This window comes from Narcine bancroftii, chromosome 3 (genome assembly GCF_036971445.1).
Source record: "Narcine bancroftii isolate sNarBan1 chromosome 3, sNarBan1.hap1, whole genome shotgun sequence".
Lineage (NCBI taxonomy): Eukaryota > Metazoa > Chordata > Chondrichthyes > Torpediniformes > Narcinidae > Narcine > Narcine bancroftii.
In genome coordinates this window covers 266440629-266467637 of record NC_091471.1, presented here as the reverse complement: position 1 = coordinate 266467637, position 27009 = coordinate 266440629, and the positions used below count along the sequence as shown (strand labels likewise).

The 27009-nt window shown below is 41.7% G+C and overlaps 1 protein-coding gene and 2 long non-coding RNA genes across 5 annotated transcripts in view; 1 reads left to right on the top strand and 2 right to left on the bottom strand.

Annotated features, from left to right (window-relative positions):
* Positions 1–5325, bottom strand: part of LOC138758716 (uncharacterized) — a 31175-nt gene extending 25850 nt beyond the window's left edge. Inside the window, exon 1 of the long non-coding RNA XR_011354396.1 lies at positions 5223–5325. This is a non-coding gene — a long non-coding RNA (uncharacterized lncRNA). The remainder of the gene's footprint in view (positions 1–5222) is intronic.
* Positions 1–19525, top strand: part of LOC138758715 (uncharacterized) — a 37182-nt gene extending 17657 nt beyond the window's left edge. The window contains exons 1-4 of one of the 3 annotated variants that reach the window (XR_011354395.1): positions 7683–7963; positions 12099–12189; positions 12821–13596; positions 18368–19525. This is a non-coding gene — a long non-coding RNA (uncharacterized lncRNA). Of the gene's footprint in view, positions 1–7682; positions 7964–12098; positions 12190–12820; positions 15533–18367 lie in introns of those variants that run through there. The other 2 variants (XR_011354393.1, XR_011354394.1) reach the window with 2 other exon arrangements.
* Positions 19526–22914: 3389 nt separating this feature from the next.
* LOC138758713 (growth arrest and DNA damage-inducible protein GADD45 beta-like) lies at positions 22915–25394 on the bottom strand. Its single transcript, XM_069928050.1, has 4 exons — positions 25202–25394; positions 24961–25062; positions 24639–24852; positions 22915–23769 (listed from the first exon to the last, which is right to left on the bottom strand). Exons 1-4 carry the CDS (start codon positions 25243–25245, stop codon positions 23656–23658), a joined length of 474 nt encoding a protein of 157 aa, XP_069784151.1. The 5' UTR covers positions 25246–25394; the 3' UTR covers positions 22915–23655.
* Positions 25395–27009: the final 1615 nt, after the last annotated feature.

Below are 27009 nucleotides of genomic sequence, written 5' to 3'. Positions count from 1 at the left end.
TTGTTCGCGTTAGCTATAGAACCACTAGCAGAATTGATAAGAACAGAAAATAATATAAAAGGGATAAAAATAAAAGACAAGGAATATAAAATCAGTTTATTTGCGGATGATGTTATAGTATACTTAACAGATCCAGAACTATCAATAAAAGAATTATACAAGAAATTGAAGGAATATGGAGAAGTGTCGGGTTACAAGATCAACGTAAATAAAAGTGAAGCAATGCCTATGAATAATGCGGATTTCTCAAAATTTAAGAAGGAATCACCATTTAGATGGCAAATGCAAGCAATAAGATACCTAGATATACAAATAAATAAAAATCTCGGCCAACTATATAAACTCAATTATTATCCACTAATGAAAAAATTACAGGGCGATTTAGAGCATTGGAAAGGTTTACCACTAACACTAATAGGAAGGATAAACTGTATTAAAATGAACATTTTTCCAAGGATATTATACCTATTTCAGGCATTGCCAATACACCTGACAGAGAAATTCTTCAAGGAGTTAAAGAAAATAATAAGGAAATTTTTATGGAAAGGGGGGAAACCGAGGATAGCACTAGATAAATTAACAGAATGGTATAAACAAGGAGGCTTACAACTGCCAAACTTTAAAAATTATTATAGAGCCGCACAATTAAGATACCTATCAGATTTTTATCAAACAAGGGAAAAGCCAGATTGGACCAGATTAGAATTAGATAAAATAGGGGGAAAGATACCTGAACACATATTATATAAATGGGATGAAAAATTGGTACAACATAGAAGTTCTCCAGTATTACATCATCTACTCAATATTTGGAAGAAGATTCATGTAGAAAGAAATAAAACAAATTATCAATTACCAAAACTAATATTGACGCAAAACAAGTTACTCCCTTTTATAATAGATAACCTTTCCTTTAGAGAATGGGAGAAAAAAGGGATCAAAGGAATAGAAATTTGTTTTTCAGGAAATAGATTATTGAACAAATGAAAGATAAATACAATATAACTCAAGATACAGTGCTGGCATATTACCAATTGAGATCCTATTTGAAGGACAAATTAGGAAGCAGTCTGAGTTTACCAGAGGGAAGTAACTTTGAATATGTGATTACAGATACAATGATAATCAAAAGATTTATAACAAATATGTATATTAAACTGCAAGAAAAGGAGAATGAGGAAACAAATGGTAAAACTAAACAAAAATGGGAACAAGATTTAAATATAAAGATAAAAAAGGAAACATGGGAGAAGTTATGTTCTGGAACGATGAGAAATACAATAAATACGAGGTTACGTATGATACAATATAACTGGATACACAGGCTATACATTACTCCTCAAAAGTTAAATAAATGGGACCCAACAGTATCTGATAGATGTTTACGATGTAAAAAAGAAATGGGAACAACAATTCATGCAATCTGAACATGTGAGAAAGTAGAAAAATTTTGGGAAGATCTAAACCAAATATTAAATAAAATTACAGAAAACAATATACCAAAGAATCCAGAGATCTTCCTCTTAAGTAACATAAAAAACAAAGAATTTGGAATTGATTTGGAGGATCCACAAAAAAGATTTGTTAAGATAGCTCAAGCCGTAGCAAAAAAATGTGTTATGTCAACCTGGAAATCGGAAGATAATTTGAAAATACAACAATGGTATATAGAAATGAATAAATGTATTCCATTAGAAAAAATAACATATAGTTTAAGAAATAATATTGAAATATTTGAACAAATATGGGAGCCTTACATGAAACACAATAGCGAAAACCTACCGGGGACATTCACTACCTAAATTAACGAAAGGAGAAGGAAATGAAAAGAATTGACTCAGTGGAATTTCTTGTTTATTTTTATTGAATGACAACATTGTTTGACTGGTTTAATGTATCTTAGATTTTGTACTTTAAATGGACGGGAGGGGGGAGGTAGGGAGGGTGGGATGGGAGGAGGGGGGGTGCGAGAAAATGGCACTGTATATATTTGAAAAGGTAAAAGTATGTATCATGGTTAATATGGTTTATGGTGTGAAAAATAAAAAATTTAAAAAAAAACATTACATACATGTGTGCTTAATTAGAAGGGGGTAAAGTTAGATTAAGTTAAAAGTAATAAGTTAAGTGTTGATCGAATTGTTATGCATTAAGAAAATAAAACCATTTTAGTTTAAGTAAAAAAATTTTTAGAAACATTTGAGATAAAGTTGTATTTTATTTGTTACTCCCTCAATTTTCTCACCCCTCCCTCCAAAAATTAACTTCCAAAACTCTTCCCACTGCCGTGCATGAACGGGATCTCAGATGTTCGAGTGTCAGTCAACGTCCCAATTTACCCAGTGAAAATGCTCCCTGCGTGAACCCACACACATGAGTGCTGTCAGGGAGTTCCACTGCGAAAGGTCACCATGGCCGAGTTACCAAGTATCATCGTGCTTCCTCCAGATGTTGCCAAGCGCAGACTGGCGAGACCATGCTCAGAAGTAAAAATTGCGGAGAGAGAAAAACGATATAGGTTTCGGGTTCAAGACTTCTCAGTGATTAGAATCCAAGCTTTTCTCATCATAACCAAACAATCATATTTTTTAAAAAGGTGGTGACTGGCGTCAACCTGGATGAAGTAGTCACTTTCAACAATGAGTTTTGAAATCATGGCCTTAGTTACTCGTCAAGGTACTGGTTAAGTCAACCTGATAGTTTTGCAAGATAATTGCAGAAATTATATCCTTATCTAATACCCACACATCTACATTTTTGGTTAAGAATCAATAAGTAGGAGCAGCGATCTGGGCTTCTCAACTTAATAGCCCTTGAAAGCACATATCATGGCTATCCCTCAGGGTTAAAGATGATGGACTTCATTCCATTTTCCACAGAGCAAAGACACCTGTGCTTGTATTTCTTTAACGTGTACTTAATGTTGGACTCCAAGAAGCACACAATACTTCACAAATCAACCAATTAATTCCTGGGGTATGAAAACCATAATGACTGGCGCTGACAGATATATTGCAGTCTTCTTCCGTCTTCACAGCCGTTGAGTTCAAAGTAACTTCATCCACCTGTTCCACCATTGAGGTCTTGGTTGAATGTTCTTTGTCAGGGACCTCACCCTTGACCTTACTGCCATGGGTGGCCCTACCAGAAGCATAGCTCCAGGCAACATCGATCTTGTCTTCACAACACCACACAAGCTTCTCCACCATGACAAGATGACAATCCACGGAGAAGTGAAAGCACAAATGCAGTGACCGAATCCATAAATTAAATCTCCTGTCCAATTATTGAGAAATCCTAAGTGGGGTAGTCTGGCTCATTGGGAGATGTTTCACCTCATTATAGGAAGGGTTGTGGAAATTATGGTGCAGAGGCAATTTACCAGGTTGTTGCCTGGATCGGGAAATGTCTTATGCAGCAAGGTTACCAGAGCTAGGGCTATTCTCTTTGGAGCAAAGAAGGATGAGAGGTGACTTAATAGAGGATTACAAGATTCTGCAGAGATAGGATAGATATTCAGCACCTTTTTCCCAGGGTGGGAGTAGCAAATACCAGAGGACATCTGTGCAGAGTGAAGGGAGGAAGGTTTCGGGGAGACATCAGTGGTAAGTATTTTACACAGAGAGTTGTGGGTCCTTGGAATGCCTTGACAGGGGTGGTGGTGGAGGCTGGAACATTATGGACATTTAAGACTCTTAGACAGACACATTCTTATTGTCAATTACTTCTTTTTTTTGCGCTTCTGACTTCCTTTAAATCAATGGTATAGCCATGGATCCTTGCATGGGTACCAGCTATGCCTGTCTTTTTGATAGCTATGTGGAACAGTCCTTGTTCCAAACCAACCGTGGCACAAACCCCAACTTTTCTTCCTTTACATTACATTGAGATGATTTCCTGCATCCATGTAGAATTTGAAAATTTTAGAAATTTTGCTATTTACTTGGACTATTTCTGACACGTCACTCCCTGTTCTAGATCTCTCTGTCTCCATCTCAGGAGACAAGCCAACTATTGATAGTGACTGCAAATCGACTGACCACAACTTATCCCACTCTTTCTCCTGTCGGGATGCTATCCCTTTCTCCCAGTTTCTCCACTTCCGACACATCTACTCTCAAGATGAAGCCGTCTATTCCAGGACATTTAGAACAGAGCCATCTCCCATATTTATTCTGCTGCTCAGAGTTTAGCTCTCCCACCCTCTCCCTCCAAACAGAAAAGGAATAGGCTTCCTCTGTCCTCACCTTCCCTTTCACCAGCCGCATTCAGTTAATCATCCTGCCAGCTGAAACAAGACCCAAGACCAGTCACATCCATCCACACCTCCCCACTCCTTTCCACCTTCTACAGAGTGACTCCCTCATCCGCTCATCTCTCCCGACCCAGCTCCCCATGAACCCTGGTACTTTTTTTGCTCTTGTATCTCCTCCCTCACTAGCTTTGGGGACAGTGGGGTGTTACTGGGAAAGGTTGGGATGCATTCCAGCACAGAGCAACCTGTCAGTTAGAACTGGTGACAGAAGTGAAAGAAAATGTTGGTCAGACTCCATCATTCAATTATACTGGCATAAATCCAACCCAGTGGCAGCACCAAGCTACAGGTAGGTCCTATTTAACTTACCAGTTGTCACACCAAAAGATGTAATCCATTTCAGAGGTCAGTGCACACTAACTATGTCAATTGCCCAACACAAGGTGGCCTAATAGATATTAATCAATAACTTGCCTTGGGTGGAACCCTGGCTGCCCTGCTGACTGCCTAACCTTCCAAAACCTCAAGCAACAAGCCTTTAAAATGAAAGGACTGCAGCCAAGGCTGGATTCTTGATGATTGCTATACTTGCCTGCTGCATTGTGAAACCATTCATCTAAATGGTGCTAAATGCACCATGTTGTACTCAATATTAGGGTTAAAATCTTAAGGAACCAATAGGGTAGAAATAAACGCCCCTACTTGAGGATTTATAGGGGCTATATTCAAAAAATTAAAGACAGACCTTTTGGAGTGATGAATAAACATTCGGACACAAGACAATAAAATCTGGAACAAACAGTTTTTTCTTGCTCTGTCATTTTTGAATCTGAAATTATGAAATGTTAGCCAAAAACATGAAGGGGTATGTGGAAAAGCTGGATCTCTAAAGTTAAGTTGAATAAACGAGTGAATAGTGGACAGATTTGAGAGGCTGAATATCCCAATCCAAGTATAAAATCCTTACCATTTCTTGGACAAGCCCACATCAGTCCGAACCCCGGAGAATGTGATGAAAGATGGAAATTCAGCAATTCAGGACAACACAAAGTGCTTTACAACCAATTAAGTATTTTAAAGTTTAGTCACTGTTGTAAACAAAAAGCCACAGGAGATGATATTGCGGAATTCTGCAACAAGTCAGCAGGTCAGGCAGTATCCTGCTAAGTGTTTTCATTATTTTGTGTTTTTATTTCTGATTCCCAGTATCAGCAATTTTTGTTCTTTTCCAAGGAGTTGCAGGGACTAATTGGCTTCCAGCAACTTGCCTAAACAACAGTTGGTCAAAGGATAAACAATCCTTTATTGAGGTTGACAGAGGGGATAATATTTTCCTGGGCAGCACACCCTTGCGGTAGCACCAATGACCATTTCTAATGTTACGAGCCCAGAGGACCCCAAAACCCAGCAGCAATAGATATTCTCCAAGACAAATGGTTACTTAAACAAAAGTTGCTTTTAATTATCTTTAAACATGAAAACAGAATCACACTTTAACTTATCACTATTGACTTAACTAACCTAACTTAATCCCCTTCTAATTCTAAGCGCATGTGTAAGTTCAGAAAAGTTATTTATTTCACAGTCCAATCTCTCTTCTCACTCCTCCAAGTTCACTGGTTGCAAGCAATTTTTATACTGTGCACAGAATTTAACATTTATGAAGTTCACTAGGCTTTGATGCTTGAAAGGTAAATGGTTACCACTCAGGAAGATTCTTGTCAGTTTTCAGAGTGAAATGTGTTGTTCCTGGACACAGACTGATCCCTTTTAATCAGCCACATCAGTGTCTTGCCGAAGAAACTTGCCCCCTCAGGGTTCTCCAGATGATAACCTCTTTCTTTCATGTCACCACAGAGTTCCTTTTTGTTTCTTATTTCAAGTGAAGCATTAGGCAGACAGTCCTCTCCTCTTGTATGGACCACAAGGGCTTTGGTCAGGCTGAACTAAGAATTCACAACCCGTCCTCCAAATGGGGTTTTCCACGAGCTTGCCAGCTTGTCCTGTTCCAGAACCAGCTGCTGATGCTGACTGTAACACTGTAGAACTGAATTCTCTCTCTCAGAGAAAAGTCTGTTTTTCTCTCTCTGCTTGCAAAACATGACCCTCCTAGAACAGCAACCTCCACTCAGCCTGACTGCAGCTCCTTCTAAGCTCTAGATCTGTGTAAGTGTGTTGAATATTAGAATCATGCCTACTGTTTCTCCTGGCAGCTCATTCCAGATACAATTCCCTCTTAAATATCTCCACTCTTACCTTAAACCCATTCCCTCTAGTTCTAGAATTATCTACCCTGGAAAAAAGACTGTAAACATTCATTTTATCCATGGCTCTCATGATCTTATAAACTTCTATAAGATCGTCCCTGCACTCCAGGGAATAAAAGCCCAGTCTCTCCAACCTTTCCCTATAACTCAAGCCCTCTAGACCTGGCAACATCTTGACTGATCTCCTCTGCACCCCTTCCAATTTTGTTATGTCCTCCCTTGAGCTGGGTGACCCAAAATGCACACAATACTCTGAGCGCTCTCACCAGAACCTTGTACAACTGAATCAAGAAGTCCCAACATTTCCACTCAACCTCCCGTCCAATGAAGGCAAGACTCCTTCATCCACTTTGTCCACCTGAGTTGTCACAATGAATATGAGATGATGGGGGCCAGAGTATTAAAAGTTGTCAAAATAGAGATTAACATATTGGTATTTGGGGGAGATTATGATAGGGAAATTGTATCAACTCTGTTCTACATTACATTGATAACACTTTTATGTTTGTAGAGCACTTTGGGATATTCTGGGGTTATGAAAGGTTCCATCTAAAAAAGGTTTCCTTTAGTATCCAGAGTTACGTGTCCAATTAGGTCAACAACCATGGAAGTAAACCCTTGGAATATTCAGCAACCATGGGAATAGATGGATTACTGGGGGAGAAAGAGCTCTGGATGCAAGTTGTGAGATAAACAAAATTTCATTGTCAATATTATTAAGCTGCAGGTCTGGACTTTGAATTTTGTTTTGAAGTTGAGTTGGAGGAAGTTGGGGTTTGGCAAATCTTTTGAACATTAGTCTTGTGCAATAAATTAACTTCTTCAATTTGGCAGTTCTGCGCAGTCAGTTTTTGCTTGGCATGTAAGAGTATTAGATTGTCCTGTGTATTTATGTTTGAACAAAGATAAGTTCTTTCTGATCCAGTAAGAAGTATTTGAGGTTCAATGGCAACTAAAGCAGACATTGTCAAACAACCCCCCACAAACACCTTCACCCCCTCCTACCCCCCACCCCTCCCAGGTTCCCTGCTAAACACAAAGTACAGTTGGTTCCAGAATCATTTGTTCCTCTGTGGTTTAACAGTCTGCACATTTCTCAACAATAAATCCTGATTCTGCATCACACTATGTGCTCTGTTATTGGCATCCACTTTAATCACCCAGGCAGCTTGTCAGTCCTTATCGTCACTATCTCCTAAATCTGCAAGGCCTTCAAATTGCAGCTCAACTGATCCAAGTCTCCAACTTTTCCGTTTGCAGTTTTCTCCTCCACCACCTTTTGCATCGATCGCATTGCTTCTCTGATTCCAAACATCCCTTCCCAGCTCTTCTGACCCAGTGTTGGCACACATACATGTTAGTGTGGGCTGGAAAGAATCATGAACACCTCATCTCCAATGCCAATTGTAGCCCACTGATAAGCTGTCAACCCTGGAAGTAGGTAAGAACAAGTTCAGAATGGAGTTAAATAGGAAAGTCTGCAGACTCTGCGATTGTAATGCAATGGACAAAAGTGCTGGAGGAACTCAGCAGGTTACCCAGCCTCTATAGAAAGTAAAGGGTAACCAATGTTTCAAACCTGACCTCAGAATGGTATTGTTTTACTGGTGATGAGTTGGTATATCAGTGTGAGTATTTATTTTCATCAATAGCAAAGAACCTTTTCTAATGCAAGGAATTTATTTCAAGTCAACCTCAGCTACATTTTGATATGAAGTGTTCTTTTAACTGGGGACTGGTGAATAGAGTCAAGTATTACCTTTTGTTCTCTGCTCAATAATGAATCTATTTTTTACAAATTGGAACACCTGTACTTAGTACAGTACCAAATGGTATAAAGCTGCCTTCAACAAACACCCCCCCAATCCCCACCAAATTTCTACAGATGTGTGCTGACTGGCTACGTCATGGTCTGGTATGGGGATACACCTGAGCATAAAGCCCTGCAAAAGGTAGTGGACACAGCCCAGGACATCGCAGGCAACCCCCACCCCCCCGCCACTATTTAAGACATCTACAGGGAATGCTGCCATCAGAGGGGAGCAGCCATCATCAAGGATCCACCCCAACCAGCACACGCTCTCTTCTCGCTGCTGCCATCTGGAACGAGGTATAGATTCCACAAGACTTGAGCCACTTGAGTTCAGTAAAAGATGCGACCCCTCCACCATCAGACAAACTCAATTTAAAAACTTTTATTTTTGCACTATTGATTATATTTTCTCTCTGTATTGCACAGTCAGTTTGTTTACATGTGTTGAGTAGTTTTCTTTGCACCACAATAAGTGGTAATTCTGTTTCACCTACATAAAAAAGGGTTGCATGTAAAGTCATGTATGTACTCTGGTCCTAAATCTGAACTTTGACTTATTAATTGTAAACCCCTTATACTATTTCAGTATTTCTCTAATGAACCCATTGCTTCTTTTACTTGGGGGTACACTCCTTTGTCCACTTTTCTTTTTTTAGTGGTTTCTCAGGATTGAAGATGACTTGCTTTCCACTCTAGTTTTCCAAAGTCCAAGTGATATCAGCGATACTAGGGCAGAAAGGTCTCAGTTTGCACTGGTGGGTAAGTCTGTGAAGCAGTCCACCCCTGTTCCTATGGAAGCTCACACGAGCGCCCACTTTGCGCCCAGAAATGTTTCAATGCTGTCCCACCTTAAACATCCCCAGGCATCTAAATTTGCAGATTACTGGCCCTGGATTCAAATCTTGGTTGATTTTATTTCCATCCTCTTCCCCTACCACCCCAATTCCAAGCAGACCAGGCTTACGCTGTCTATTTTGACAAATAATAAACTACTAATTAATCCACTGAGAGAGCAGGAACACATCATATTATGACCAATATTGTTTACTTTCAGGTGCACTTTCTTGGAACACATTTGTAGCATTATTTCCTTGGCACATTAATAACAGTGACTCATGCCCTCAGATCTGCTGAATGTCACTTTTGTAAAAATTACCAGAATGCTGTGATGATTCAACCACAAGTTTATTAATTTCATTTAAGCGCTCTACTCTAAATGATGCATATTTGCTCTTTCATTGATTTGGGGTTATGTTTGTCCATACTCCTCCAAGGTTTTCCTCTGTCCGAAACCCAGCAAAGGCAAAACATGGAGTTTCTGACACAAAGTGAACAGATCATGAGAGCACTATTTGCACTGGTGTTGCTCATCACTATCATTTACTTATTGGCATCTGGATGGTCCAGTCCGACAGCTGTTTCTGCTCGGGAGACATCACTGAACCTGGAGAACTCCTGACTGAATTTGTGAGCCTTACCCCATTGGTATTCTCCACCCGTGCAAGATGAAAGTCACGTGAACTGCCCTTGATCATTTCCTTTTTTCTCACAGATGATTGACATGGAAATCCCTGTTGACAACTTTCAGGTGTTTCATTTGTTGGGTGGAGTGTAATGTCATACACACCACAAATCAGTTAAAGACGTAGTTGAGAAACATTAATACTTCAACTGCTTAAAGGAAGCAGAAGTCAAAACATATTTCAAAAGTTACTGGTGTCATCATCTGTCTCTTAAATTATGTGGTCCTGCAATTGTTTGCTCAAACCTACCTTGATGGCTGGTTAATTTGAGCTAACAGTTGTACGGGGACATCATATTTACAACATCCAGTTTTAGTGCTGAGCCAGAGACACTGGAGATGGCCAGGGTCAAATTAAACGTGAGAATTCCTACCACTCAGCAGTCCAACTGCTTTAATAATTCCCAGTTGAGAAGGATCACTGAAGGGCAGGCCCAAAGGCTGGAGATGCCAACTGTCAACTGGGCAGTGAGGAACCCAGTTTGGCATCAAGCAGATGTTCAGAAAGTGGCCACTCCTTCCATCCCCCCACTTTCTAGCTGAGTACACTGGTAAATCCCAATGTTCACATCAATCACTGGGCACTTGACACAATCCAGCCCAATTATTCTATCCATTCACTGGCATTTCAGCCTTGTGATATTTTGAAGATCGTGGTTTCTCTACTGACGTTCTGGCCAATGTTTAATTACACAATAAACATAACTAAAACAAATTTGCATTGATAATGTGATAATGTGTTGGGCACAAACCAGCAGCCTTGGTTCTTCAGTTACATCTCTGCACACCATTCAGTGGTTGCAAAGCTCTGCGTATAACATCAAACTCTTATAAGATGCTGTAAATAAGTTTGTTCTCCTTCCATTGCTTAGTTCCACTTCAGAGACTGCAATGTTCAACTGAACCATGACCAACATTTTCAACAACAGCAATTATATTCATTGGTTGGGTTGTAGCCAGTCTCCCTTCAATGTTTTGTGTTAAAATATAGTAAATGCAGGGTGTAGATTCACCACAATGTCACAAGGCCAACAGTGTTAAATGATGAAGTCATTCCACACAAACTTGGCACATTTGCTTTGAGTCTCAAAGTTTGAAAGTGATCTAATTGGGAATTTAAAATGATTAAGGCCTTTGTTAGGGTGGATAAATAGAAACAATTTTCACTGGTGCAGAAATCCAAAACAAAGGGGCATAATCTTATACTTATGTTATTTGGAAGGAAGTCTATCAGGCAACTCATCCGACAAACAGCATTCTCCGATATGCAGGGCAAAGCAGTGCAATGCACATATACAGACAAAAGGCACAGTACATATGTACATATATTAAAATAGACCTTCTTAATTAATAGTAGAGTCATGGAAAGTTGTTCTAACAGTCATTTGACAAACTCACTGCCTGTGAGAAGGGATAGTGGACATTTCACAGTGGAAATTCGGAACCTGCACCCTCTACTGTAAGACAGACAAAGATTCGCTATGAGCGAAAATTGGTCGTCTACAGCCAGAGAAAGAGAAGCAAAAGAGAGTCCCTCCCAGGGCCACTTAATGTCCATGGCCTCCCCTCCAGCGCTCCCGCAGCCATGCAGCCTTCAGTCCAAACTATCAGAAACCTGAGCTCCAGATGCACACCTCTGACCTGATCAGGAAGCCTCCAGCACCCCTGGAACTCTCTCTCGCTCCTCTCCAGCCAGTCTCCAGCTGTCCACAGCCAGATGTGGGTCCTTTGACCGCAGTCACCGTCAGCGTGGGTTCCTTGAGGTTCAGGCCAGAAATGTGGCTATTTAGCTTTACCTCCTATAGACATTACTAGACCAGCTGGGTTCCTCCAGCATTTCTGTGCAATGTTTTAACATAAAGCCTCAAAGCTTTGGAACATTTGAAACACAACGAATAATCTTTGAATTTATGATACATGTCAAAGAACTAGCAACACCTCCTGAAGTTTCTCCTCCCCTTGTGCTGTACATGACGTTTTCGCTCCTTGCCCAAATCATCATTCTTTACACATGAGGCTTGGCAGGTAGGTTTTAAAAGACAGAGGGGTGGAGTGCTTTAGGGAAGGAATTTTAAAGCCTGGGATTTTTGTGGTTGATTCCAATGGTTGGTAAAGATCCAGGATGAGAGGACATTTTTATTTTGTGGAAGAGTTGCAGATCTGAAGGCGATTAGAAGATTAGCGGCTTGGGCTTGTGCCACCCAAGTCAGTGTACTGAACTTCTTCTTCCTTCTGCTTCAGATCAGGGAATACACTTCTGCTCTGAGGCAAACAGTGAGGCCATTGAGGGAAGCATATCATTCACAGATCGGGCAGAAGATGGCTAATGCAGGTACGTGATTAGTTTGTGAGGTATTGTACTTATAAAACATGAGGCAGCGCAACTGCTTTGAAACTGAAGCTCACTTTAAAGTAATACTAGCCTTCAGACTAACATTAATACTCTTTATTACAGTGAGGCCTGCAATGGGAAATAATCATTTATAGTGTGTCCATAATCAGGCCTATAAGTAGTGAAAGATGCCTTTGAAATTATGAAAGAAATAGGTAATAGATGTGAATGGGTTCGTCAATGCAGATGTCAGAGAACAAGGGGATGTAAGTTAAAACTTGACAAGCCAGAAGCAAAACAGAGATTAAAACATGTTTTTCCCACAATGTAATAGATAGTTGAATTAAGCCCCCAGCAAGTTTTGTTAATGGTAGCTGAGTTTTTCCCACTCACTTATTTCTCTGGTTTTCCCATATTTTTTGACTGCCAGAGTGGACTGTCAGTCAGGGGATATTGGCCTTTTCCCACTTTTATCTTCAATCAGACCTACTGAGCCTCCCTCCACGTCACATCAGTTTATCAGCTTAGATTTATTTAAGTGATGACACTAGAGTGGGAAAATATTATTAAGTTTGCTGGTGGCTCCCTTCCAGTTACAAAACTCTTTGACCTGCTTTTCTGTAATTTATAGAAGAGAACGGCCACAACATAGGATGCTTGAATAGCCGGCCAACTGCTTGATATTCAGCAAATGGAGCCTGACCACATTGCATCAGGATGGAGCAGCAATTCACTTGTGGATCTGTGGGAGTCCAGTGGTCTTCCCTCCATCGGAAAGACTGGACGCACACTCGACCACTTCACCGAGCACCGTCGCCCTGCCTGCAGCAGAGTCAGGGATCTCTCAGTGACCAGCTGCTTCAATTCCGCGCCCCACTCCCGCACTGATGTGTCTGTCCGTTGCCTCGTGCACTGCCAAACCAAAGCCACCCATACATCGGAGACACGACACCTAAAATTCTGTCTGGGCGTTCTCCAGCAGGTTGACTTCTTGGGTTTGTGCTAGACCAATCCCCGTCCTCCTTCCCTTCCCCATCCCTCCGTCTCCTTTCCTCCAGCTCTCCCACCTTCACTCTCCGTTCACAGAGCCAATCTCCCTCCCTCGTTTCCTGGGCTGCCCTCCTTCCCTGATCCACCTATTACCTCTTGCCCATGCTACTACCTTGCCCCTTGCCCCTGCCACTCTATTCAGGTGCCTGTCTGCATTTTGCTCATACCATGATGAGAGGCATGAAATGTTGCTTTGGTACTTCTATCTTTGCTATATAAATAGACTGTTTGACCTGCTGAGCTTCTCCACCAAATTTTATCAGAAGCCACTCACACACCCTGATTACTTTCCCAAGTGAGACTTTGAACATAAAGAGAGACTGATCGAAATATCCAGCAATTCAGGCAGCCGAAATGGTGAGCATTTTAAGTCCAGAACTCTTAATCAGAACCCAGAAAGGTCATGGAACTGAAATATTAACTGTATCTCTTTCCACAGATGCTGCCTGACCTGCTAATTGTTTCCAATCTTTTCAGTTTTTATTTTAGATTTCCAGTGTCTGCAGTTCTTTATTATTGAGACTCAGTAAAGAGTCTGCTTCATTCACTGTGTTTACCACGCTTATTTATTTTGAATTGGACAGTGCTTCATTTCAGGGAAGGAAAGGGAACTTTTGTTTATTTATTTAGATATACACTACAGTAACGGGCCCTTTTGGCCCATGAGCCCAATTGCACCCAACCTACCCCTGGTAGGTTTTGAACGATGGGAGGAAACCAGAGCATTCGGAGGAAACCCATGCAGACACGAGGAGAACGTACAAACTCCTTACAGACGGCACAGGATTTGAAACCCGGTCCTGATCGCTGGCACTGTAACAGCATTGCCCTATTCCAGGGGTGGCCAACTTCTTAATTTTTAATTTAGGCATACAGCAGGGTAACAGGCCATTTCAGTCCACGAGTTCGTACAGGGGTGTAGGTTAATTGGACAGCATGGATTCATGGGCCGAAATGGCCTGTTACCCTGTTGTATGTCTAAATTAAAAAGGAAAAGGTTGGTCACCCCTGTGGTTAACTGCTACGCTAACTGTGCTGAATATTTCCAGCGTTTTCTGTTTTAATTTCAGATTTCCAGTAATTGTGGTCATTTACTTTTGTGGTCTTTTGTTTCTACTCCACAAGACTTCACATTCAAGAGACCATTCTCCACGATTTCTTTCAAATGCACTGGGATGTCATTTACAGATCCATCTCATCTGCCCTCCTCCCACTCCTCACATCCATCAGCATTTCTGAAAGGACAACTCCTTTGCATCTCCCTAATTCACTCTTCCATCTCCACCAAAACCCAATCCCCTTCTCATCCCATGCAGCTGCAATAGGTGCAGCACCCAAGAACATTAGAATATAAGAAATAGGAGCAGGAGAAGACCACTCAGCCCATCAAACCTGCTCCACTATTCAATGAGATCGTGGCTGATCTGATGATAGGCCCATTTCCACCTACCTGCCTTTTCCCAATATCCCTTAATCCCTTTATGTAAAAATTGAACCAACTTTGTCTTAAATATACTTACTAAGCACCTACCCTTTAATCACTTTCTCCCAATCACCTAGAGATCCATATAATTCTTTAAGCAACAACTCACTTGGACTTCTTCAACAGAAATTAGGGCTCACAGCGTGCTCTCCTCTCTATGGAGAAACCCAACATAGTTTCAGTGAGAGATTTCAGAACTCCTCCATTTAGCCCACAAGGGAAACCTTAAATCAAATCCACTCCCTCTGTGTGATCTCTCTGCCTTTGGATTCTTACACTGTTTCATCGTGGGCCAAAATAAGCTCACAGTCAGCAAGGAGTAAAACACAAAAGTCTGTAGCCACTGTTGTTGAAGTAAAAACGCGACGCTGGAAAAACTCACCAGGTCAAACAACATACAATAGCAAAGATAAAGACACATAACCAACTTTTCGGGCTTGACTCTTTCAAAATATAGGCAGGTGGCCGAACAAAATGGTGGGGAGAGGGGGTGAGGGGTGTGGATAAGGGATGGAGGGAACACCAGTAAATAGGAGGAGGGGGGATAGCTCTGAGAATGGAGAGGGAAGGTGTTGGAGTATATCCACATCATACAGCTTAATCGCTCCCGTGAATTTTTCCTCTTTGGAAGAAACTCATTGCTTTGAAGTTTGAATAGAAAATAAATCCACATTTGATCTTTACCACAACTATTTTCCAAAACTCGAGCTTGAATTTTTCAGCTTGAACCAATAAGCACAAACAGCCTACCTTGAACTTTTTTTTAAACCTAATGAAACTCAGCTATCAATAAATGTCAACAAAACAGAATTTATGATACTCATTTTGCTTTTTTATCAGACTGCACACAAGTTTTTAAATGTGTGGAAAAACTACAGATCCTATCTGTCTGTGGGTACACTGCCTGGTAAAGGTGAAGGTGATAAATTTTAATTAGTTTGAATGTCCATAAGCTACTATACTTAAACTCTTTAAATTTAGTTGCACTTCATGAAGATCATAAGTTCATCTGATGCTTTTTTTTTGAAAATATAAAGTATCTGATTTTGCTGAAAAATAATCACCAAATTAAACGAAAACTAAGAACTTTAACCTCCCACCAAAACCTGCAACAATCACAGGTCAAGTATAGATTATATTCTAAATATTGCCGTATATGTGGTGATGAAGGTGGTAATTAGTGGTAATTTTGAAACTATCAACTCAAGGTCTTTAATAAAAACAGAAAATTGAAACACTCAGCAGATCAGGCAGCATCTGTGGACAGAGGATGAGAGTCGCATGTGAGTAAACCATGTAAGTCAGCAGTTCCCGTGATTGAAGTAATAACGCAACGTTGGAAAAATTCAGCAGGTCAAACAGTGTACTTTACAGTAAAGTTCCAAAAATCCAGAGCACCCGAGAACCCAGACTCTCAAGCTTTTGAAATTCACCAGGCTTTTTGTGTGTGTGTGCGCGTGCGTAACCGCCACAGATGCACAGCAGCAACAAGCGACCATGCTTAATATAGGTAATCTTATCACAAAGAAATTCATTTGTACATTGCATTTTTCATTTATAATATTGATTTGTAACATAATTTCAAGCATTGCACACTTTATTTGTAGAGAAAAAAATTCATTTACACTTCTGTCAAGTGTTTACTTTAAAACTCATTTTGATAAATGAAGCTCACTCTATTGGCTAATGAATAAACTATTAACATTTACCTGTTCGTCTCTTCTTTAATCCTCCTTAAATTTGAATTTTAAAAGTTCTGCATGACAATCCAGAAAATCCAAAAATCCAAACCGACCCACTCCTTGAGCAATCTGGATTTTAGGACTTTTACTGTATATAATGAAGATAAAAATACTTAACCAATCTTTCATCGAGGTATGAGCAAACTCCCGAACACTCTGAGTTGTATATGTCTGGGGATCTTGCTGTACATGATCGTACTTGCCCATGGATATCATATTAAGTTAGAATAGGGCGGCACGGTTGGTGTTGCGGTTAATGTAATGTTGTTACAGTGCCAGCGATCGGGAAGAGGTTCGAATCCCAACACTTCTGGAGAGGCATATTGATGAATTGAAATGAAATAAAATTTAAATGACCACAGACCAGCAGTGTGGTTGGGTCTGGCAATTGAACAATAGTCTACAGCAGCCATTGTCAAGGGGAGGGCCCCACGGCTCCCCCCTGCCCAAATGAGACCACAGTGCATTGAAGTAAAAATATTGTTTTCTTTTCACCTCATGTAACATAAATATATTTTATGTTTTTTTATGTCGTTGGTAGAAGTACGGGGGGGGGGGGGAAAAAGCATAACTTGACTGCTTTACAGTTTGAGCAGAGTCATGGGTGGGGGGATGGGGGCATTGCTGAAGGTTGAGAATGGGTTCTCTACAGCAAGCTGCTTACAGCATCGGTAGATGAAATTTAGTTGGGCTCTTTTTCTTTGGACACACTCTGTGAAATCTGGCTCACATCTGTTCCAGCAATGTTTTCTGAGAATAAATTATATCTCTTAAAAACCCTACAACTAAAGAAATAGAAAGTTACTTTAGATCCAGTTAAACATGTTGTATCTACATCTTTCAGCCATGACATTTCCCTCTCATGATGTGCTGGTTCTATTACTAAGAGGATTCATGTATTTGCATATTCAATACTAAATGTAAAGTACAACTCGTGGCTTTGCTTTTAATAAAATTTAGTGTAGGTTTTGTGCAAGGGTTTTTATGTCTTATTTTCAGATTTTTTTTCTGTATTATTCCCTCTTCCACCACCTGAGCTGAACAAACCCAACAAGGTGACATTTCATTTTTCATCTATTTTTGGGTTCCTTTATTTCAAAGGGTTGGTATTAAGGATCGGGTACGTTGAGGGACGATAAGAGAAGTTGACCGAGATCTCACACAGTTTCTCCTGGGCCCAACTCCTGATTAAAAAGGGGAGACTGAACAGTGTTGCATCGCCCAAAGCCTTCACCAGCAAGAGTTGCACTTGATAGTTTGGTGTGTGTTGAAGAAGCCTGCAATATTGTTAATGCCCTCCAGGAAGAAAAGGAGGCCAGGTATCTACAAAAAGAGGGGGGAAAATGCACTGGGTTCAACTCGACATTTATGGAGAAATAGAGACCTGATCTATGAAAAAAGGGCACAATGAGAGATGATCCAGAGTTCAAGGGCTCTGATATCAGAGCAATTTTGTACTCCACTTCTGCTCGCTTTACATAAAGCAAATAAATGCAACAGCAGAGGCCTGCTGGTTATTCCTGAATGCCTTGGATTCTTCAACCAGAAAGTGCGTAGATGGGTGTTTTCTATGAACTCATGCCTGCAAAAGGTTGGGCGACTCAACTTGCATTTCTGTCAACATTTTCTGTAGCATGAATGGGCAATATCCTGAATTATGACTCATTACAATTCCTCATACAATTTGTGGGTGGAGAAAAATGGTTCTTTATTACTAATTACTAGAAATAACCCAGGGGATATGTGATGTCTTGTGAAGGAGTTGTTAAAGTACAATTTAAAAGCTTTTTCTAAGTGTTTCTCCCCTTCAGTGTCATGACAGATGATGGACAGATTTGTCAGCTTCATGAACTTTTGTCTTCCCTTACCTTGTTTAACTTTTAGCCGTATGATTGATCTGCAGATTGACCTGTCATTGGAAGGATTGACCTGCCGTTGGAAGGATTAACCTGCCGTTGGAAGGATTGACCTGCCATTGGAAAGATTGACCTGCCATTGGAAGGATTGACCTGCCGTTGGAAGGATTGACCTGCCGTTGTAAGGATTGACCTGCCGTTGGAAGGGCATAATCAGAAAAGATTTCATGACATGATTTTCAAGATCTGGGGGTTCTTTTTCTTAGAACATTATTTCGCTTTCAGCCAACATAACTAACCAGGAACATGTCTGCAGGTTGAAGTCACCCTCCAGTCCTGAGTGCAAAAAATTTTGGCTGCAGTTTGATAGCAGCATGTCAGAAAACAGTAGGAGAGTTGGAGAGTTCGCCCTACTGTCCTGGCCAAAATTTATCCCTTGTCAAGAGTTCTAAACATCATCATGTTGCTATATGTGGGAGCCAAGCACCTGACCAAGCATTTTCTTCAGATGCTTGCCTTCATTTTGCTCATAACTTGATGAGGGGCTCATGCCTGAAACATTGGTTCTGTATCTTTATCTTTGCTATATCAAGTACACTGTTTGACCTGCTGAGTTTCTCCAGCATTGTGTTCTGAAGTGCCAGTCAGTGATGCCATAGAAATGCAAATCTTTTGGATTCTTTTTCTCACTGCACCTTGAGAATGCAGAATTCCTAAGTAGGGTCCCAACCTTACACCCGGTTGGGGTTTGCTAAATGAAGCTGGTAACATTTGGTCTGTGTCAAGTGCCTTGTATCCCAGTAAGTCGGCCGTTCGGTGTCCCGGGATAGGAACGGGGGTTTGGCCTTTCACACCAGACCACTCCTAACTGGGATACTGAATGATTTCACACTTGCAAGGATTTATCCCCCGTGTTTGCTCTGTTGTGCCTGCAATGCAATTGCCCTTTTCACACTTGCCTGATCTCAACGCTGGCATTTGCACATGCTAGGGATTGTACTAGGGGTTGCGACCGGCGTTGAGCAGATTTTGCTTTCATACGTGCCACTTTAAAAGCCGATTGCCATACAATTCCTGGGATCACTGGCAAGTGTGTAAGGGGCTGATAGCCATCACTAGGACCACGTGTTTTCATCTTGTTAAGTGACATCACAGGCCATTGTTGAGGCCTAGTCTTCATTTCAGTAAAGTAGTCTTAAATCCAATTACATTTATTTTTGTCTTCTAATGTGGCATTCCCTTCTACTTGGGGTGGGGGGAAGTGTGGAGGAGGGGGGCAGAGAAAAAATTCCTAACACATTGCCCGTTGCATAACATTTAAATTTCTTTGTGCCTGTATCTAATCTCAGATGTGAAAATCAAGCATTCTTGCCTATTTTTGTAAACCATCCAGATAAAGTGCATGTAAGATGATTTATCAGTCAAGGTGGGTCTTTCAAGTGCACCTTATTTTGGCTAGATAGCAGTTAGATTAGTAAATAATGAGGTGATAATGGATCTATTTAGACAAACATCTAACAAGTTATAATCGCATCATTTCACTGATGAGGTATCTCTCAAGTACCAAGGTCAGGAAAGTAACATTTCAAAAAATCTCCACAAGATTAATTAGATTTAGAGAATACATTTTGGCCTTTTGAGTAATGTCCGCATCTGTTGAATGGATAAAGAAAAACCTGAACACTGAAAATCAATGTGAAACCTTTTGATGACAAGGGCATGGTTAGTCCAATGCTATTACAACACCGGTGACCCGGATTCAAATCCCGCACTATCTGTAAGAAGTTTGTACTTTCACCCTGTGTCAGATATATTCACCAAAATGAATTTCAGGAGACTTGCACTTCCTTGAAATCCGCAGTTGATTGCTGTTGGTGTAATATAGTTTGCAAGTCCCAAGGTTACACAGGGAGTTCCAGTAGTTTAACCCAGAAGCAAGGTAGAATTGGCAACGCACCTCCAAGACAAAATGAAGTGGGGTTCATGGGGAGTCTCAGAAATGATGGTATTGCATGTGCCTTGTCCATCTGGGTAAGGAAACCCATACAGACACGGGCAGAACATACAAACTCCTTACAGACAGCACCAGATTCGAATCTGGGTCACTGGTGCTGTAATATTATTGTCCTAACACTATCCTAACTGTGCTGTCTATAATCATCATTTTATCATGAGAAAAAAGCATACACAAGGCAAGTGATGAGGTTACATTATTAAGAATGAATATATTCCAAAGTATGTAATGTTGCTGGCATTTATTGTCCATCCCTAATTATTCCGTGGAAAAGGGACTGGTGAGGCTATTCCAGAAACAGATGTTGATCATATTTGTTAATTGGAAATCATATACTGTACAAGCCATACCAATTATGGTCCTAATGTTCCGTTTGGGCACTCTCCAACCAGACAGCATGACCATGGACTTCTCCAGCTGCTATCTTTCTCTTTGGCTTGGCTTCGCGGACGAAGATTTATGGAGGGGGTAAAAAGTCCACGTCAGCTGCAGGCTCGTTTGTGGCTGACAAGTCCGATGCGGGACAGGCAGACACGATTGCAGCGGTTGCAAGGGAAAATTGGTTGGTTGGGGTTGGGTGCTATAAACACCTCACAAATCTCTCTCCCTCTTCCTGTCTCTTCCTCCAGCTCTCTTCCCCCTTTCGTCTCCATTCAGAAACCTACCCCTTCCCTAGCAAATTCTCAATTTCTTCTTTGCACTCACATACCACTTTAAGTATTCCCTGTCCCACCGGTGCTCTGTGATTAGTAAGGTGGTAGGTGGGTGGGAAGTAAAATGAAAACCATTGTTTTAACAGTACCTAATATATGTGCACGGTTTCAGAATGCCAAAAGAAATGGGCCTGTGACAATTTTTCTCAAGCAAAATATTTCAGTAATTGGGACTGTTAGCCTGTGCTCCTCACCCCTTCTCCCCGCCTTTTAATTGTGAGGCACCTGCCTGCTTTTTACTCATACCTTAATGAAGAGGGGGGGGGGGGTCAGGCCTGAAATGCTTAGTTACCTTTTACTACCTATGGATACTGCGAGACTTGCTGAGTTTCTTCAGCCCTTTTGTGTATCCCATATCAATTAAGGAAGGCAGATTTTCTTTTGTAAAGAACATTAGTGTAAAGTTGGGCATTGAAAATAATTTGGTAATTTCATAGTTCACTGTTACTGATCCTGCCTTTGATTTCCAGTCTTTTCTAATTATTGATTTTGATTACCAGCTGCTAGGATAGGAATCAAACTTTTATATGCATCTGTGCATCACTGCACACGTCCAATGACTTGACCACTGACAGCATAAATCAGCACGCTCCAAACTTGATGCATAGCTTTACGTTGAAGAGGATATATTTCTTGGATCATTAAACCCTGTAACTATTTAAACTTGAATGAGCAGTTATCTGAAGCAAACAAGTATGCCAAGTCACCCGACAGAAATGGGTTTCTGTAAAATGTTCAATTTGATCTGGAGGGCGCGCTGACCAGATTTTCTTCTCTCTGACATCATCCACAGCTCAGCTCTAAATTAGATGTTTCTGGATTCAATTCTAACCCCAATGTGATACAAATAGACAGATATGCCCAGTTGAAGTGCTTTATTTTAGGCTAATGGTTCTCAACCTTTTTCTTTCCACTCACATACCACTTTAAGTAATTCCTATGCCATCGGTGCTCTGTGATCGATCGAGGTGGTACGTGAGTGGGAAGGGAAGGTTTGAGAATCATTGCACTAGTCCCAATTACCGAAATATTTTGCTTGAGAAAAATTGTCACAGGCCCATTTCTTTTGGCATTCTGAAACCGTGCACATATATTAGGTACTGTTAAAACAGTGGTTTTCATTTTTCTTCCCACCCACCTACCTACTACCTTACTAATCACAGAGCACCGGTGGCACAGGGAATACTTAAAGTGGTATGTGAGTGCAAAAAAGAAAGTTGAGAACCACAGTTTTAGGCAAAAATGCTGAACCAAGGTCTTTCCTTTGGTGATTGCAGGTACGGGGTGGAAGCGTTTCTCCCCAAAAAGCTGGAGGAAACCAGCAGGTCAGGCTGCATCCATGGAAGGCAAAAGGTAGTCAATATCTCAGGCCAAAAACCCTTCTTCAGATCAAGCAAGAAACAGGCAGAATAAAAGGGTGGTGAAAAAGCATGGGTTGGTGGGTGAATAGATGGGGGACCATGCAGCCTTGCCTTAAAATGTTCCGAGTTCCAGAACATTTTAACCAGTTTTTCTCCCTTCCTCTGGGTTTGGCTGCAAGATCTAGGAACGTCTTAATGTAGCATTGCAATGCTTTTCAGATATCCTGAAAATGCACAACCGGTCATGGAACTTTGAAAAGTACCAACTTCTGCACCTCCTTCACACAAGGTGGCAGTGAGGAGGGGAATGAGAAGGCGGCAGAGGGGGGGGGGGGGGGGTAAACAGTCAAGAAACAGGGGCAATCTTAATTTTCAAGACCCCAACACAACCTGTCGTTTTGTTCCTTGCTGCCAGAATGCAACACAACCAGCTTCATAAAACTAAAAATCTCAAGTATATTTACCATTCTGAAACCCTTTGGAATAACACAAGTCAGACCAACAAGTACTCCGACATTTAAATATTTATTGTAAATATAATTTGCAATTTCATTCTGGTACATTTCTTGGAAAAAATCATTTTAAATCACGTCTTTAAGATCAGTTATATTTACAATACACGAGTTTAAATAGTGTTCATTCAAATTGCACGATGCCCATTACACGCCCTGCATTCGCTCCTGGTTTGAAGCTCAACGCCACGGTTAAGCTCCCTAATTGCTGCAATTCTCCTCCATGCAACAAAACCAGTGGCTCTTGTTGGTTTAGTCACACAACACTAAAAACCGACAACCCCCCCCCCTCCCCATGTCTTTTTTGTGCAGCTCCTCATGGGTTTGACTTGTTGCCCATGAGGCGACCCTCCAGGTGCTAGGGAGGCACGGCCGCCACACCTTGTCCAATAAACCATCCAGACAGTCTTTCCTGGTGTTAACCCATTTCCTTCTCTTTCGATTTCACTCCAGTCTCTTTTTAAAAAAAATATTTATACATGTACAAAGTGTCCTGGTTCGAAACCTCTTCCATTTCCAAATTTGCTTCCTCATCTCCGACTCCTCGTCTGCTCCCCTTCTCGTCTCCGGGAGCGGTTGCAATCCACCTGCCGCTCCGAAACAGCCAAGCCCCTCCTGTCTTGCCGATTTCTCCATTGAAGAAACTGCGGCTCTCATCCATCCTGCTTTTAAAACGGCACATTTTTCTTGTTCAAATATTGCGTTTTAAAAAAAAGAGTCGCCTCTCGTGATCTTTCAGCGTTCTTGCAGGGAAACGGTGGGCACCCACTGATTCTTGTTTCTGCTCTCCTGGCAGTAGCGTCCGACTTCCTCCAGTGCCTCGCATTTCCAAACGTCGGTATGAGAGTTCTGTTAATAACATTAAAACACAGAGACGCGTCAGCATACCAGCGCGTCAATTCCAGTCAGCCTGCACCCGTCACGCAACCTTTTAAGTTTCACGTCTGTTGCAACAGTTTAACCCGGTAAATGCCACGATCAAGCACTGCAGGCTTCACCTCATTCTGCATGGCTCAGGCAGACTTCCATCCCATTCTGCGTGGCTCAGGCAGACTTCCATCCCATTCTGCGTGGCTCAGGCAGAATTCCACCTCATTCTGCGTGGCTCAGGCAGAATTCCACCTCATTCTGCGTGGCTCAGGCAGAATTCCACCTCATTCTGCGTGGCTCAGGCAGAATTCCACCTCATTCTGCGTGGCTCAGGCAGAATTCCACCTCATTCTGCGTGGCTCAGGCAGAATTCCACCTCATTCTGCGTGGCTCAGGCAGAATTCCACCTCATTCTGCGTGGCTCAGGCAGAATTCCACCTCATTCTGCGTGGCTCAGGCAGACTTTCATCTCATTCTGCGTGGCTCAGGCAGACTTTCATCTCATTCTGCGTGGCTCAGGCAGAATTCCACCTCATTCTGCGTGGCTCAGGCAGACTTTCATCTCATTCTGCGTGGCTCAGGCAGACTTTCATCTCATTCTGCGTGGCTCAGGCAGACTTTCATCTCATTCTGCGTGGCTCAGGCAGACTTCCATCCCATTCTGCGTGGCTCAGGCAGATTTCCATCCCATTCTGCGTGGCTCAGGCAGACTTTCATCCCATTCTGCGTGGCTCAGGCAGACTTTCATCCCATTCTGCATTAGATTACTTTGCAAAATTGTACGAGAGCTGTCATATTTAAAACAGAACTCGTTACGCATCAAGGTTGGGTGAGATGACGGAACCTACCGTGACCAGCATGCAGTGAATGTCCAGGGGCTCAGCGCTCTCTCCCCCAGCCTCCAGAATTTGCTCCAACCGCTTGACGCCCCGCAGCCGCACGATGTTAATGTCGTTTTCACAGCAAAACGCTTGGATCAGGGTGAAGTGTATCTGAAGGGCGATGTCGCTCTCGTCGTCCTCATCGACCGCCAGGAGACACAGAACGACACTGTCGGGGTCACTGCACGGGACAACAAAAAAAAAACGAGAGATGGGTCAGAATACATAGGGAAATGAGAGCTTCCAAATGAAGTAGATTGCATGCTTGCAGGGTTTAAAAAATACTTACACATTCATCAGTTTCGCCGATTCATAAACTCCAATGGTTAAGCACCCCTGGCGCTGCGCGGCCACCAACAACTCTTCCAACACTTGGTCAATGGTCTGCATCCTAGGCAGAAGCAGGAAGGGATTTTTTAAAAAAAAGCAACAATACGTGGTAAAACAACTGCACATTTTTCAATGCATTGATTTTTCTACTTGCCAAAAACCAGGACAAATGCATGTTTTAAATTATTAACCGAGCTTACTTTTTGCTGGTGTTGTCAGTTCCAGTAGTATCTTCCAGAGTCATATTGCAGTAATTAAAATCCAAGGGTAAAAAGAGCTCGCGAGTTGCAGACTTCGAGGTTGATTGCAACAGTCCCCAAGGTAGCAGATCTCCCTCCAAGTTGACACAATAATCCACTGCGATCTCCACTTCGTTCTGTACCTCCGGAGCCGCGTTCGCCGCTTTTTAAGAACGTGTGTCAAACCACCCACCGGCTCATTAGCATATCACCCTTGCAATTGGCAGGCTGCACCACGTGGGCGCACCAGCACATGTCGTCTCCTTTCCCTTGCCAGAGTTCTGGGAAATTCCCTGTTTCTTTCCCAGTCTCTGCAGCTTTCTTCGTGACTAAGTTTCGCGTGGTGTGGGGATTATTTAAATTGCACACTTGCAATGAAGCCTAAGATTCAAATGATAAAACTTCCCTCTAACTGGGCATCCACAAGACTGTATTTCTCATTTGAAGTGCATGTGAGCAAAACTTAACGTTGAACCCACAAAACAAGTCCCAAGGTGCAGATCCTTCAAAAATTACGACTTTTTTTTTGCAAAAGTAAGGGGTTAATCATCTTTATGTAATTGCAACACCCTGCGAGTTTCTATTGCACTAAAACACTGAAGTATTTTCCAACAGGCTCCACTGGAAATTTAAAGTGAGGCGAGGGGGGTGAGACGAAATAGTCTATCCTTGCTTGGGATGAAAGCATCAGAATATATTTGGAGTTCAAAACACAACTAAATGTCCTTGCTGTTATTAATCATACATTCTCTGTAGCATGAAAATAAAAATGAATTGGAAAGAAAAGTCTCCGGTCTCTGTAGTTTCCGATGGGGAGGATTTACTGTGCGTAACAAGTTCTCTGCATCACTGGAAACTGCCCCGTCAGTAAATAAACAAAAAGAACTTGCGGCGATTAAGTGGATTTTGTGCCATTTTGCAGTTATCGTTCACTTTGACACAAAAAATAAAAGAAAAGACGCTTTCCAAGTACGTTTTGATTCAGTTGCTTGTTTCCTTCTGTGACCTTCTGCACTTTTAAAAAAGATTTACCTTTAACATCAAGTTTAGATATTGGTCACAACGTGTTACTGAGAGCAAACCCACGGGACAACTAACCCTCTCATATCTTCTGTTGGAAAACAAAATGTACTCACTTCGTTGAATTGTGACTGCAACAAATCGATCCTTTTGCAAAGACCAATTGCATTTGTCGGTGACTTGAAATTGTCAATTGATTAATTTAAGGATTCTTAGAACAGTAGTTCGTAAAATTAAGGCAACCTAATAAATAGTTTGAATTCCAAATGGGACACGCGTTTAATGAGTGGCTCCCTCTCCACACCCTGAAAACCGTTAGAGAAAAAACAACTCCTGTAAACACATTCTGAAATACATTGCATTAACATCGATAAACACCAAAAGCACAGGGACAGCGCCGTCTGGCGTGGTGCAGGGCCGACTGTTTCTATTACTGGATCACTACTTCCATCTGGTGTTGAAACGGAATAACCAAGTTTTTTTTTTGCCATAGTTCCTTGATTATCGTGTTATGGCGAGCTCTCCACTGGCCACCGTGACAGAGGTGCACCAAAGAAGAGGTACAAGGACTGCCTAAAGAAATCTCTTGGTACCTGCCACATTGACCACCGCCAGTGGGCTGATATCGCCTCCAACCGTGCATCTTGGCGCCTCACAGTTCGGCGGGCAGCAACCTCCTTTGAAGAAGACCGCATCGGACTTCTCAGCCACAATCGAGCCTGCAGCTGACGTGGACATTACCCCTCCAT

Coding starts and splice junctions, on each gene's coding strand:
- LOC138758713 (XM_069928050.1), bottom strand. CDS start 25,245: ATGACTCTGGAAGATACTACTGGAACTGACAACACCAGCAAAAA. Junction 25,063..25,201: donor ACTGACAACACCAGCAAAAA/GTAAGCTCGGTT, acceptor GCTTCTGCCTAG/GATGCAGACCATTGACCAAG. Junction 23,770..24,638: donor TTCACTGCATGCTGGTCACG/GTAGGTTCCGTC, acceptor TGTTATTAACAG/AACTCTCATACCGACGTTTG.